We start from the raw sequence: 12,119 nt of genomic DNA on the forward strand, positions 1-12,119 counted from the left end.
GGACATACACAGAGTTTGTGGAGTCGAAGAGAACAGGAGAAGTGAGGCTCCTGCAGTCAGTCCTGACGGTACATCCATCACCCAGCGAGGCATTGAGGCAGCGCATGGCCCACGACAGGAGCGCACCCCGAGAACGCCTCCAGCGCATCGCCCCGGCCCCGCCGCCGCAGCTCCCGGCGCTGTCCCCGGGCACCGGCTGTGCCTCCAGGGAACCGCGGCATGGTTTGGGCTGAAAGGACACCCCGAACCCCATCTCCTTCCATCCCCTGCCATCTCACGGACACCTCCCACTGTCCCGCGTCGCTCCAAGCCCGTCCAACCCGGCCTTGGGCACTTCCAGGGATGCCGCCACCACAGCTTCCCCGGGGAACGTGTGCCAGGGCCTCACCGCCCTAATACAGAGCGATTTCTTCCTATTACCTAACCCAAAGGAGCTGTCTTTCAGAGTGAGCCCATTCCGCTGGTGCTGTCACAACGCGCTCTCACGAACAGCCTCTCTCCATCCTCCCGCGCCTCCCGCTCCGCACCGCCCGCTCCGGCAGCGCCCGTGCCCCGCTCTCAGCCCCCCACCTGCCGCAGCCGTGCCCGCTCCATCCTCACGGCCGGCCTCGGAGCCGGGAAAGCGGCGGCTCCATCCCTCCCTCCCTCGTCGGCGGCGCCCGGCGGCGCAGGCGCGCTGCCGCCTCCTCCCCCCGTGGCTGTGGCGGGGCGGCCGCGGCGGCAGCGCCCGGCTCCCCTCAGAGCTCAGAGCCGAGCGAGCGCGGCTCGGGCCGGCGGCGGGAGGAGGGAGCGAGGCGAGCGGGGAGGCGGGGACCGGCCGAGGGAGCGGCGCCGCACGGCCGGCCCGTCAGTGACCGGCGCTGCTGGGGAGGAGGAGGAGGTGGCGGAGGAGGAGGCGGCGGCGGCGGCGAGAGATTCTCCCACCCCCACCCACCGAGCTTGAGGTGAGGCCAGGGCAAAGCATCCTCCTTTCTTCCCCTCATCCCTTCCTCCCTTTCATCCTTCCTCCCGACCTCCTTCCTTTCATCCTTCTTTCCTTATCCTCCTTCCCCTTTATCTCGCCTTCCCCTCATCCTTCCCTGCGCTTCCTGGTCCTCCTTTCCTTTCTTCTCTCCTTAGCCACCTTTCTCCACTCCTCCCCATCCCCCAGGCTCCCTCTCCCCGTGCCCACATTTCGCACCCTCCAGATATAATAATCTTGCCTTCTCCCCACCCCCCCCCCCCCCCCGCTCCGGTTTTCCTTTTTTTTTTTTCTTTTTTTTTCTTTTTTTTTTTTTTTTAATGCATTTTCAATTCTCGCGCAGTGAAAGAACGGGAGAGGGAAAGAGACGGAGTCGGTCACAGAGATAATCCCCCCTCCTGTAAAGAATAGATTTGAATTAATGGTCATTTTGTGGTGTGTGTATTACGGGAAGAGGGGGATTATATTTAGGGAAGAAAAGAGAGGGTCAAAGGTGTGTTGTTTCACTTATTCATCTATTTACCCGCCATCACTTCGAGGTGAAAGCTGGCTCCGTATTATCTTAAGTATTTTTTTTTTTTTGGGTATTGTTTGAAATTATTCTCCTTTCTCCAGGCGTTGGAGGCTCCTTCCTCCCGTTTCTCCATCGCCCTGCGCGCCCCTGTGATCCGCAGCCGCCGCTGCTCCGGTTGTGCGAGCCGGGAGCGGGCGGGGAAGGGTCGCGGGGCTGGGTTTGGTGGGGAGGGGGCTGCGGGCAGCTCCTCCATCCCTTCCCTTGGCCTCTGCCAGGGGCTGAGACCTTCCCCAGCACCCGCTGCACATCCCAGCCAGCGCCCAGCCCGAGGGGTGCCGGATCCCGGCAGAGCATCCGCTCCGCTGGCGAGGAGCGAAAGTTTCAAGCGTGGCTTTGTCTTTGCCAGGAGATGTTGGCTGGAAAACCACGGCAGCCAAAGGTGGCTCCTTGTGGGGCTCCTTGGACTGGGAGAAGTTTTGGTGGGCCGTGGTGGTGATGCTGGGGAGCTGCCGTGCCCATCTGGGAGGTGGCGTTGGGGATGCTCGGCGGGACATCCGAGTGCCAGGGCTTCGGGAAAGAAACTTTTATCCGTATTTACAGCGGGGTGTAGCGTGAGGTGGCAGGCTTTTCCTTCTCTGGAGGTTGGGGGGGTGAATGCCCTCCCTCGTGATGCCTGGGTTCTTTTTAAGGCGATGCTCTGTCACTTGGGGGTTGTGTCTCTCTCCTGTGGAGCATTGATTTGATTGCAAGCGTGCTTCATTTGCCTTTTCAAACTTCTGCTTGCTGAATTTGAAGTTTGTTCATTCCTCACCAGGATAGAAACATTTCATTCCTCTGTTGTTTTAGAAATTCACAGATTCCAGGCAGCTGATGCTACAGCGCAACTCTGTGAGCCGGGATATTTAATGTGTGTGTTGTACATTACCTTGGCGTGTATTCCTGAAAAATGCTGGGCTTGTCAAGATTGCCGTGAGTGCTGTGTGTGTTTTGGAGTGCAGGTAGATGAGGAGCATAAACAGGGGCAGGCTCAAACGATGCTGCTGATGCGAACACCAGATTTTCCTGGCTTTGTGGCTGTTACAGTGCTGCTGGTTTTCCTTTCTTACCTGTAGTCGTGCCTGTGGGTGATACAATGCATTGTAGCAGCCTTTTCATACTCTAGGTCAAACAGGATTCTTTCTAGAGGAGAAAAAGTACTGGTGTGAAGGGTGAAGTTCTGCACTCAATTGTGTAAATGCTTGTTTACAGAAATACCACCTCAGCTGGGTACAAGGTAGCTGTAATTCCATTAATGGGCTCTGCTGGTGACAGAAGCCTCAACAGGAAAGCTCCAGTGTCACTCCAGCCCCTACATGGAAATACAACTGTAATTCATGCAGATTTTCTGAGAGCTCTTTTAATATTAATGTTGAGCATGCATGGTACTACTGAAATGCCTTTGAAGCACTGAAAACCAGGAGTATTTGTAGACTGAGGCTCGAAAGCCAAAGGAAGCAATTAGATCTCCCACTCTGACCCCTGACTGTTGTAGTCAGTTGGATTTCATCCAGTTACTCTTGAATGCAATAACGTGCATTTGGCTGAAACATGTTTTCCAGAGAAATTGGAATTTTGATCGGAAGGCAGTGAGAGGTAGAGAATCTGCTGTTTATTAAGTTATTTGGCTTCAGCTTCTAGTCACTGGTTAATGATGTGCCTTTCTCCACTATGCTAAAGAACTCAAAGTATTTTCTTACCATGGAAGTATTTATCTGCTGTAACCCAGTATGCACTCTCTTTTCTACTTGAAAAACCAAGTGAACTGAAATTCTTTAAATTTGTCACTGCATGCATTTTCCTCATAACTCCGTTTCTGGGGATTGTTTTTTCTGAATCCACTTTTTCAGCATTTTTATGAAAACGTGAGCTGGATGCAGCACACCAGAGCCTTGTCTCAGGAGTGTTTTGTGTGTTTAAATATTACTTCTCTGGTGTTACTCTCCTGCTTCTGCATCACATTTACATATTAAACCTTCATTTGCAGCCCTGCATTTTGATCTCCTTTTCTCTGGGTACTCTCACTGTGGCAAACCCTTTGCAGGACTGTTTTTTTCTACAAGAGTTCATCATTCCCTAGACTGGCATGCGTTTTCCTGATTGCAGCTTTGTAACTTTGTATGTGGCTTTTCTAAATAACATTTTGTTTCTAGCATTGATTGATTATACCCAACACTCCTGATGGCTTTTTGGAACTGATTTATCTCAGTTATGTAGCGCTCTATCAATTTATACTTGTGCAAATTATGTTATGATTTATGGTGTAGACTTACAAATAATTGAAAAGGTGTTTTGTGGTAGTGGCTCTGCCTTTGGGGAGCTCCACGTTAATGTGAGTTATCTTGTGATGAGTTCTTCTCAAAAGCTGCTCTTTTTTCTTTTTGAGATGTCACTGAACCAGTTCTTCACCGGTTTAATTGGTTCTGTTTGGTTGTCAGGCTCTCACAGAACACTCCACCAAGTGCCAGAGAAGTTTATACAGACAGACAGGTATTTCTGCCAATTGGAAGTATCAGTCTTATCAAAGAATTAAACCACAATCATTTTAGAAAGTCAGCTTTCATTGTTTTACTTCCTATTATTTGTTACAGAGCTCTGAGATATCAGTTGAGTCCCCTATAATTTCTCTTAAATTATAGTTTTGTTCAGAACTGCCGTTGTTCTAACCTTGCTGTGGTTACAACCACAGCATGTTTGTAACCTAAATGTTCATTTAGACTGCTGGAATGAACTCAGGATTTTCAGAATTCCTACAAATCCATGCTGGCAGGACAGAGAACTCCTTGGACACTCCTGAGAGTCCTTCTCCATGGTGATCTTTGGTCCTGCTCACCAAAAAATATTTACTGCAAAGTAACACTGTTTTAACATTGTATTTGCAATGAGATGGAAAATAATTAATGTTCTCATGAGGCACCAGGGAATCATCAACTTCTTTGCACATGCAGAATTACTTTTTGAATGTATCTGCCCTTTTGCACTATTGGTGTAGCTCAGAGTCCCTGTTTAGCACCACACCTGTGTGACAGCTGAGATTTCTTTTGTTCCTGCAGCTCCCCCCTGCTTTTTTTTCCTGCTGCCAAGAAATGTCTTCATCCACACCTATTAGTTTTTTACACCTACTGTTTCAAAAAGTATGAATTTTTTATCCCTTAACACTTTTTTTCTTGTTACGTATGAATTATAACCACAGTATTTATTGAAATCTGTTTTGTGGCCAAATTGTAGTAGTTATGACAATGCCTTGCAGGTATTACATGCTGTCTAAACACACCAGCATAAGATATATATTTTTTTTTCTGTCTAGAGCAACAGAAAGACATTTGATTACATTTTAGGTGAGTAGGCTTTGCTTTTAATACAGCGTATTAAAAGGCTTGGCTAAACAAAGCTGAACTCTTTATTCACTTGCTCCACAGTTTGTTCATAGGTGTATAAAGCAAAGGAATACTTTGAATTTAGATACAATATCAAATGGTTATGGAAAGATGAAGGGCAGCTATACAGAAATAACCATAAAATCACAGAATGATTTGGGTTGAAAGAGACCTTTAAGATCATCCAGTCCCACTCCCCTGCCACGGGCAGTGACACCTTCATTATCCCAGCTGCTCCAAACCCTGTCCAACCTGGCTTTGGACACTTCCAGGGATCCAGGGGCAGCCTCAGCTTCTCTGGGCACCCTGTGCCTCACTCACAGGCAAGCAGAAATAAATAAATAATGCAATATGCAGTTGGAAATGAGAAAGGCAATGTGCAGAAATGAAGAGTAGCTGCACTAACCTGTTAGTCATTAGAGTGGCATGCTTAGGACATAACTTGATGGGAACTTTTGTGGCTCAGGTCTGTAGGAATTGTTTCCTTAGAGCTGCTTTTGATAAGATGCAAAAAGGAGATAGAAAAGACCAGAATGGGAAGATGAAAGTTACAGAGAGAAAGTTGTATATTGCACAGGAAGGTGAGAGCTAATCCTGACTAAGATAAACTTGTTGATTTTGTATAAATGCTGCATTTGTTTCATTTGTTAGGCTTAAATGCTCTGAAAACTGCCAAGGCACAACTTTCCACACCAGCAGGCTGCTGCAGGGGGCAGGGGCAGCTGAGGCTCTGGTTCCTCCCTGGAGCTCCAATAGTGATGGGTGAGATCCTCCAGCTGGAGCAACAACACCTGAACCTGACTGAGAGCAAACTGCTGCTGAGCCAGCCTGCCCTGAGCAGTGCTGGAAAGTAAAAAAGACAGGATTTTTTAAAGACTAGTGTAAAAAATGTTGAAGTGACAACAAAGACCAGAAACCAGGTTTTTTTGGGGTTTTTTTTGGTATTAAAAAAGTGGTTGATAACTCAGTTAACACCATTGTAAGTTCTGATGTTTCCAATAAAAGAAGGACATGGAATTGTTGGAGCAAGTCCAGAGGAGGGGAAAGAAGTTGCTAAGGAGACCAGAGCATCTTCCCCATGGAGACAGCTTGGGGAAGTTGGGGCTGTGCAGTCTGGAGAGGAGAAGGTTTTGTGGAGATCTCACAGCACCTCCCAGTATCTGAAGGGGCTGCAGGAAATCCAGAGTGGGATTCATCAGGAACTGCAGCGACAGCACAACGAGTGATGGGTTCAAACTGAAAGAAGAGAAATTTAGGTTAGAATTACAGAGAAATTCATCCCTGTGAGGGTGGGGAGGCCCTGGCACAGGGTGCCCAGAGAAGCTGTGGCTGCCCCTGGATCCCTGGAAGTGCCCAAGGCCAGGCTGGATGGGGCTTGGAGGAACCTGGGATGGTGAAAGGTGTCCCCGCCCATGGCAGGGGGGTGGAACAAAATGGTCTTTGATGTCCCTTCCAACCCAAACCATTTCACGACTCTATTCTGATTTTAAGTTGTTGCACTGTACCTTCTTACTCTCTTAGAGGAATCCATCATACATCTAAATATATCCCGGAGTGATAACCCTGTTGTATCATGGCTTTGGTTGGGCAGGCTCAGCACTCTCCAGCTGTAAATGAATTTTGTATCAGGTTTCTGGATAAGAGCTCTACATCTCAGTTTCCCCATGGTTTCCTCAGCATCACACACGAGTGAGCAGTGATATCTGGTTCCAAGCAGTGGTTGGATACAGAAAGGCTTTCATGAATGTTTCCAAACACTAGGATAGGTTGAAGTCATATTTATACAATAAAATATCAGCTGCTCTGGGGAAATAAACTGTTGTGACCATCAGTTACCAGTACAGTTGATTGGAAGGCAGGATTTTTGTGTGTTCCTTGTGTTTTGAATAATGTTTTTGTTTTGGCATGGAACGAGCAGGTGGATTTTAAAATTGCCAGCAAAATGAACAATCTTTCCCCGAGCAGGACTCTCCCTTCTCCCCCCAGCCCCCATACACGTTTTATTGTTTCAGATGTCTTGTGCTGTCATCAGACAAAGCATTTTGACTTTGTGAGGGGCAGGAGGAGAGCTTTTCTGTAGTTTTTTGTTGGTTGTGAGGACAAAGCACACCTTTCCTTGAAGTACTTTAACTCTGCTGAATCAGCATTTTCTGATAGCCAGGTTTGTTGGTTTTTTTTTGTTTTTTTCCTCCTTTGGAATATTTTTTGTTTAGCTGTGCTTTTCAGCCCCATCACCCCCTGCATTAGTATTCTGGTACAGAGAACAGTGGAGAGACATTTTCAATGTTGCAGCAGAGACTGCCCAAGTTTTGAGGCTTCTTAAGTAATGAGAATTGCTCAGTTAAGTGAAGCTGAATCCTGTAATATTAAGAACATCTCACAGGGATTGCATTTGAGAGGTAAGAGAAACAGCAGATTTTGTAGTTATACAAAAGAATTTCTGTTTTCAGAGTATTTTAAAGATATTTTCGTGGATACTCCAATCTGCTGTTTTCACTGATGTTACCGTCAGTATTATATGACATTTCTTTCTCCTGTGGTCTTGTCCTTTTCTTTGAAGCTTTCTATTAAAAAAACAACAAGCATATGTTACAATATGCTTAATGCAGACAAGAATATTCAAATGGAAGTCAATTTAAATGTAAGTGGAACTTAAATTCTGAATACAAAAAGTGGAAGTGGTTTTGGTCAGGGGAGGCTCCCAGCTGCCCAGGTGACTTCTGTAAATGGGGCTTAAGCTTTTAAGTTACTTAAAGCTTCTAAATGGATTGTTCACTTAGCCATTTTCTACAACTAATCAAGCTTAATTTTTAATATGCTGTTATTTACTAACAAAACCCACTCTTCCATATTCCATTTTTATGGCATTTCTCCATTAAAGCCCATTCAGCACAGCAGGAACAGCTGAATCTCTCAGTTCTCTCAGTTGTGCTTGTAAGGAAAGGATCAATTGGAAATATTCCTTATGTTTTAAATACAGAAGCTGTGTCCATCCTGTGCAGAGCTGACAAAGCTGCTTTTATTAATTCTATGTGTCTTTTTAAACATCAAAAGAAACTCCAAAAGGCTTCTTCTAGAGATATTACTTTCAAGTTAAGACTGTGGAGTAAAGCATTTAAAAAATGGAGTAAAATGTTGGTAAGCAGTGGTTTTGGTTCTGTTGTAGTGCCATCACGTCAGTGGCAGTAGTTGTGTCCTTTCCAGAGGATCCACACTAAGAAAAATGAATAAACTCTTTCAAAAAGAGGCATAAGAGTTTTTGGCAAATAGATAATCTGAGGCACTTGTTTTTATGTAATTATTTTTTTTTCTCCTTTGCTACTTCTAGAAAAAAATTTGTTGTATGCTTCTTGAGCTAGGAAAATTTCTTCTTCAAGGCTGTTCTATAACTTTAATTCGGAGGGTTCTGTAAATTAATATATTTACGTAAATGAATGAACATAAATCAACAGAAAATAGGTGTGATGTCCTCTGCTATTAAATACTAACTTTCTTGAATGTTATTATCAGATCTTTCTTCCAGATATAAAATTACCAGCTGTGATAAGTTACTCATGGTTAAATCTTCATGATATTTATTGAGAAACTTTGAATATAGAACCCAAATACTATTTTTTTTCTTCTGCATCTCTGTAAAAAAATCCTACTATGAAAATGGTTATTTCAGATTTTACAAAAATAGAACAAGATTGATTGTAACATTTTTATTGTGACAGACTATTTAAGTAAAATTTTGTCATTTGTGCTTGGTTTTGATAGAGAATTTATTGAAGTGCTTCATAAGTTTTTATCCCATGGTTACAAATGTTGACTGTTCAGATAAGAGACTGTAGAGGCTTATAAGGAAAGGTATAACTTGGATAACAGCTGAAATATGAAGTGAGAAAAATCCAGGGTGATCAGGAGAATAGTTCTTCCATTTGCAAAATATAGGAAGGATGATTACTTTAATTCTTGCAATTAAAATCCACAGGCGACTCTTTAAAATGAAGTTATAGAATAGCAAAGAAGCAACTTCCATAAAAGTGCCATTTGTTACCCTTTTTTTCCCCCTTAATGGGGTCAAAGTGAAAGAGATTCATATATTTTTATTGCAGCATACGAACTCCTTTCTAATTCTTGGGCAGATAGTCTTCAGTGCTTACTATAATCAAGTCAGAAATGCAAATGCAGAATTACAGCTGCTTAGTCTAATTTTAAACGTCTCTATTATCTCCGTCATCTACATTCCCAGTGCTTGGATGCTCCCAGAAATACTTCTAAGAACAAGAAATCCTCAGGAAGCCTGTGAATGAAGGAGGATGAGGTGAAGTAGGGAGAGAATCAGGATAAAAAGGCTCTGACCAATGTCCTGCTGCTGGGAGGCTGCAGAGCTTGCAGAGCTGTTCCTTGCCTTACAGGGGTGGCCCCTGCTCCTCCTAAAATTCAAGCTGAATTTCATTCAGCGTGTTTTGCACTCTTGGCTTTGCTAAGTGTTGTTTCTGGGTCACATCTGATACCAAGCAAGAGCAGGAAGGTGAAGAAAAGGAAAGAGAAGAACTATTTCTATCCTGGGATTTAATTTTACCTGCATGGCTTGGGGAGTGTGGGAACTCAAAATGTCCCCTCAGACATTTTTGGATGTTCTGGTTCCAGGTCAGAAGCATTTGAGACCCTGGCAGGCAGCTGGAAACAGCTGTGATTTTGGATTTGAACCATGGAAGGATTTACCAACCTTGCAGGAAGAACAAGAAGTCAGAAAAATTTAGATATTATAGTAGAAGTAGTTACAAAGTAGAGGGAAGAATTTTTGAGTGCTGTACAGGGGGGTTTTGGTTTTGTACATGGGGGTCAGAGGTTTTAAGATGGAGGGATTTGGGCCTGCCCTGTCCTCCCTCTTTCTCCTTCCTTACCTCCATGTTCTTGGTGATGTTGGCACTCACAGATTGGTTTAGAGTAGAAAAGCACCATTTAATATAGGTAATAGGCATTGTGGAAAACTGTACCCATGTAACACGTAATGTACCATATAAAAGATAGAAAAGCACCATTTAATATAGGTAATAGGTATTGGGGAAAAACTGTAAACATGTAACACGTAATGTACCATATAAAAGACAGCACAGCCCTGGGCGGGGAGAGAAGAAGCAGTCGGGAGTCAGAGAGGATGTCAGGGTGTGTGGGTGCCTCTGCCTGAGCTGTGAGCAAACCACAGCAGCCCCAGAAGAAAATATTTTAGATAACTTGCAATAAACTGCCTTGAGACCGGACAACAGAGACTGCTGAGTTTTCTTTGGAAGCACGGGTTGGAGGAGAGACTTTTCCACCACACGGAGCCACCTCTGACCCAGGGTGGTCTTTGACAGGGGAGAGTTCCTTTTAAGGCAGCAAACTGAATCCCTCCTTGCTCTCCCACCACACTAATTCCATCCTTGAACATCTTTGAACAAAGTTGTTTTTTCTTCTCTCACACTCAAATCCCAATCCTTGCATTCAGGCCTGAGCCCAGGGGATGCAGGTGAGTGTAGAGGAAGTGCTCAGGTGCTTTCCAGGTGCTAAAGAGCAGTGGGGACACAAGTCCTGGGCAGGATTGTCTTCTAGTCGTGCAGCATCAAATCTTATACACATTTTATCATTCTCTGTATGCTTTCCTTATCTTCTGAATAACTGAAGTGCATTGCCAAAGCATTTTCTGCAAATACTTTATGGTTTGCTTTATTCTAATTCTGTACTTACTACCAATTTTGTTTACAAATTCAGCCTAAGAACTAGAGAATGTCTGTGTTCAGATATTTACTTTCATTTGGCTGGGTAAGAAACAACATTTTATTATGGTTTTTAATTATATTTAATATATTTAATTATAATTTCCTTAATGTGATCAGTGAAACTATCACCTTGCTTCTTATGGAGTCTTCTTGGAACACCAGGTATTGAATGGCCCCAGGTGATCTCAAACACTGCAGCACAACCTAATTTACATGACAGAGTAGTATGGAAGCATACATTTTGTGCAAACATAGCCAGAAAGCCTTCAGAATTAATGTCTTGAAGTAGTTGAGAAAGCTGAGTGACTGTAGTAGCCATGGTAACTTTTTTCCCTGTTGCTTTTAAGTGGAAACCTCACTGATTACAAGGCTGTGCTTGAGCCCTAAGCTGGGGATCCGCTCAGCAAACTACAAATGTGGTGGCAGCAAAGGAAAAATCCCAGATAGCTGGACAGATTGAACACAGGGAGAGCAGTGTGGATTGGATGCAGAAATAGTAGGCTTGCAAACACAATTAAGCTGACAGCTCTAATTGTGGCAGAGATGCTTTTTTGGAGGCTCCACACTCCATGTTCTCCTTTTTTGCTGCTAGTTTTAGAACTGTTTTGGCTTGACATGTGCTGAAACTGCACATCCCCTTTAGCTCAGATGCTGCCAGACACTGGCTTTGGACTGACAGATCCTTGCAAACTTGGTTTCATCCTAAGGGTGGAGTCAGCTTAACTTTATTTTAATTGTTTTATGGCTTTTGGGTTCACGAGAGTGATGCTGAGATGCACTGACAACATGAGTGTGTTCAGGTCTCTTGTCAGCTTAATGAGTTTATTTTTGCTGGGTGGTTGACAGTCAGCCAAAAGAAACAAAAAAAATCACATAGCCCAAGAACAGCTTCTTGGCTGGTTTTTTATAAAAAGATCAGTCAGGAGGAAGAGGAAACACTAGAGATGGGTATTTTTAATATCAGTTTTCCATAATGGTGTAAAAATGGGGATCTCTTAATTTTGCTCTCTCTGCACCATAAACACATTAGAGGTGGTGTGAGGTCTATTCTGTTGCCATGATAGCCAGAAAAAAGATTTGTGCCACCCTTGGGCTGCTGCAGGATTTGTGATGTCTAAAAGCTTTTCCTGGTCAACCCTTGGGAGATAATACACAGTAAGTAAATATAAGTTTCTTGAAACAGAGTGAGATGGGCTGTGGAATGATTAGGACATGGGTGGATCAGAAAAATCAATGTTTGAATATACACAAAAGGAACCTTTAAGGCAGATTGAAAAGAACCTTCCCCAGAGAAATACCATAGGAAATGTGTCAAGGGCAAGTTCTGCATTTTGCACCTGGGATGGGACAGCCCTGGATGTGTGGACAGACTGGGGAATGATACCCAGCTCAGGATATTCTGTGATTCTATTAAATAACACATTGGAGTTTAAACCCTTCAGGTGTGCTTGAAATTACTACTGAGAATTGCACAGACTGATTGC

At 44.2% G+C, this 12,119-nt stretch overlaps 1 protein-coding gene across 3 annotated transcripts in view; it reads left to right on the top strand.

Annotated features, from left to right (window-relative positions):
- Positions 1-801: 801 nt before the first annotated feature.
- The window catches only part of CTNNA2 (catenin alpha 2), a 471,460-nt gene continuing 460,142 nt past the window's right edge, over positions 802-12,119 (top strand). For 2 of the 3 annotated variants that reach the window (XM_030270317.4, XM_072927892.1), the window contains exon 1: positions 802-944. Coding sequence is in view for 1 of the 3 variants with exons in the window: in XM_002188730.7 (XP_002188766.4) it covers positions 7,215-7,287 (73 nt within the window). In the remaining 2 variants the exon portion in view is untranslated. Of the gene's footprint in view, positions 945-7,141; positions 7,288-12,119 lie in introns of those variants that run through there. The other variant, XM_002188730.7, reaches the window with a different exon arrangement.

This window comes from Taeniopygia guttata, chromosome 4, assembly GCF_048771995.1.
Source record: "Taeniopygia guttata chromosome 4, bTaeGut7.mat, whole genome shotgun sequence".
Classification (NCBI taxonomy): Eukaryota; Metazoa; Chordata; class Aves; order Passeriformes; family Estrildidae; genus Taeniopygia; species Taeniopygia guttata.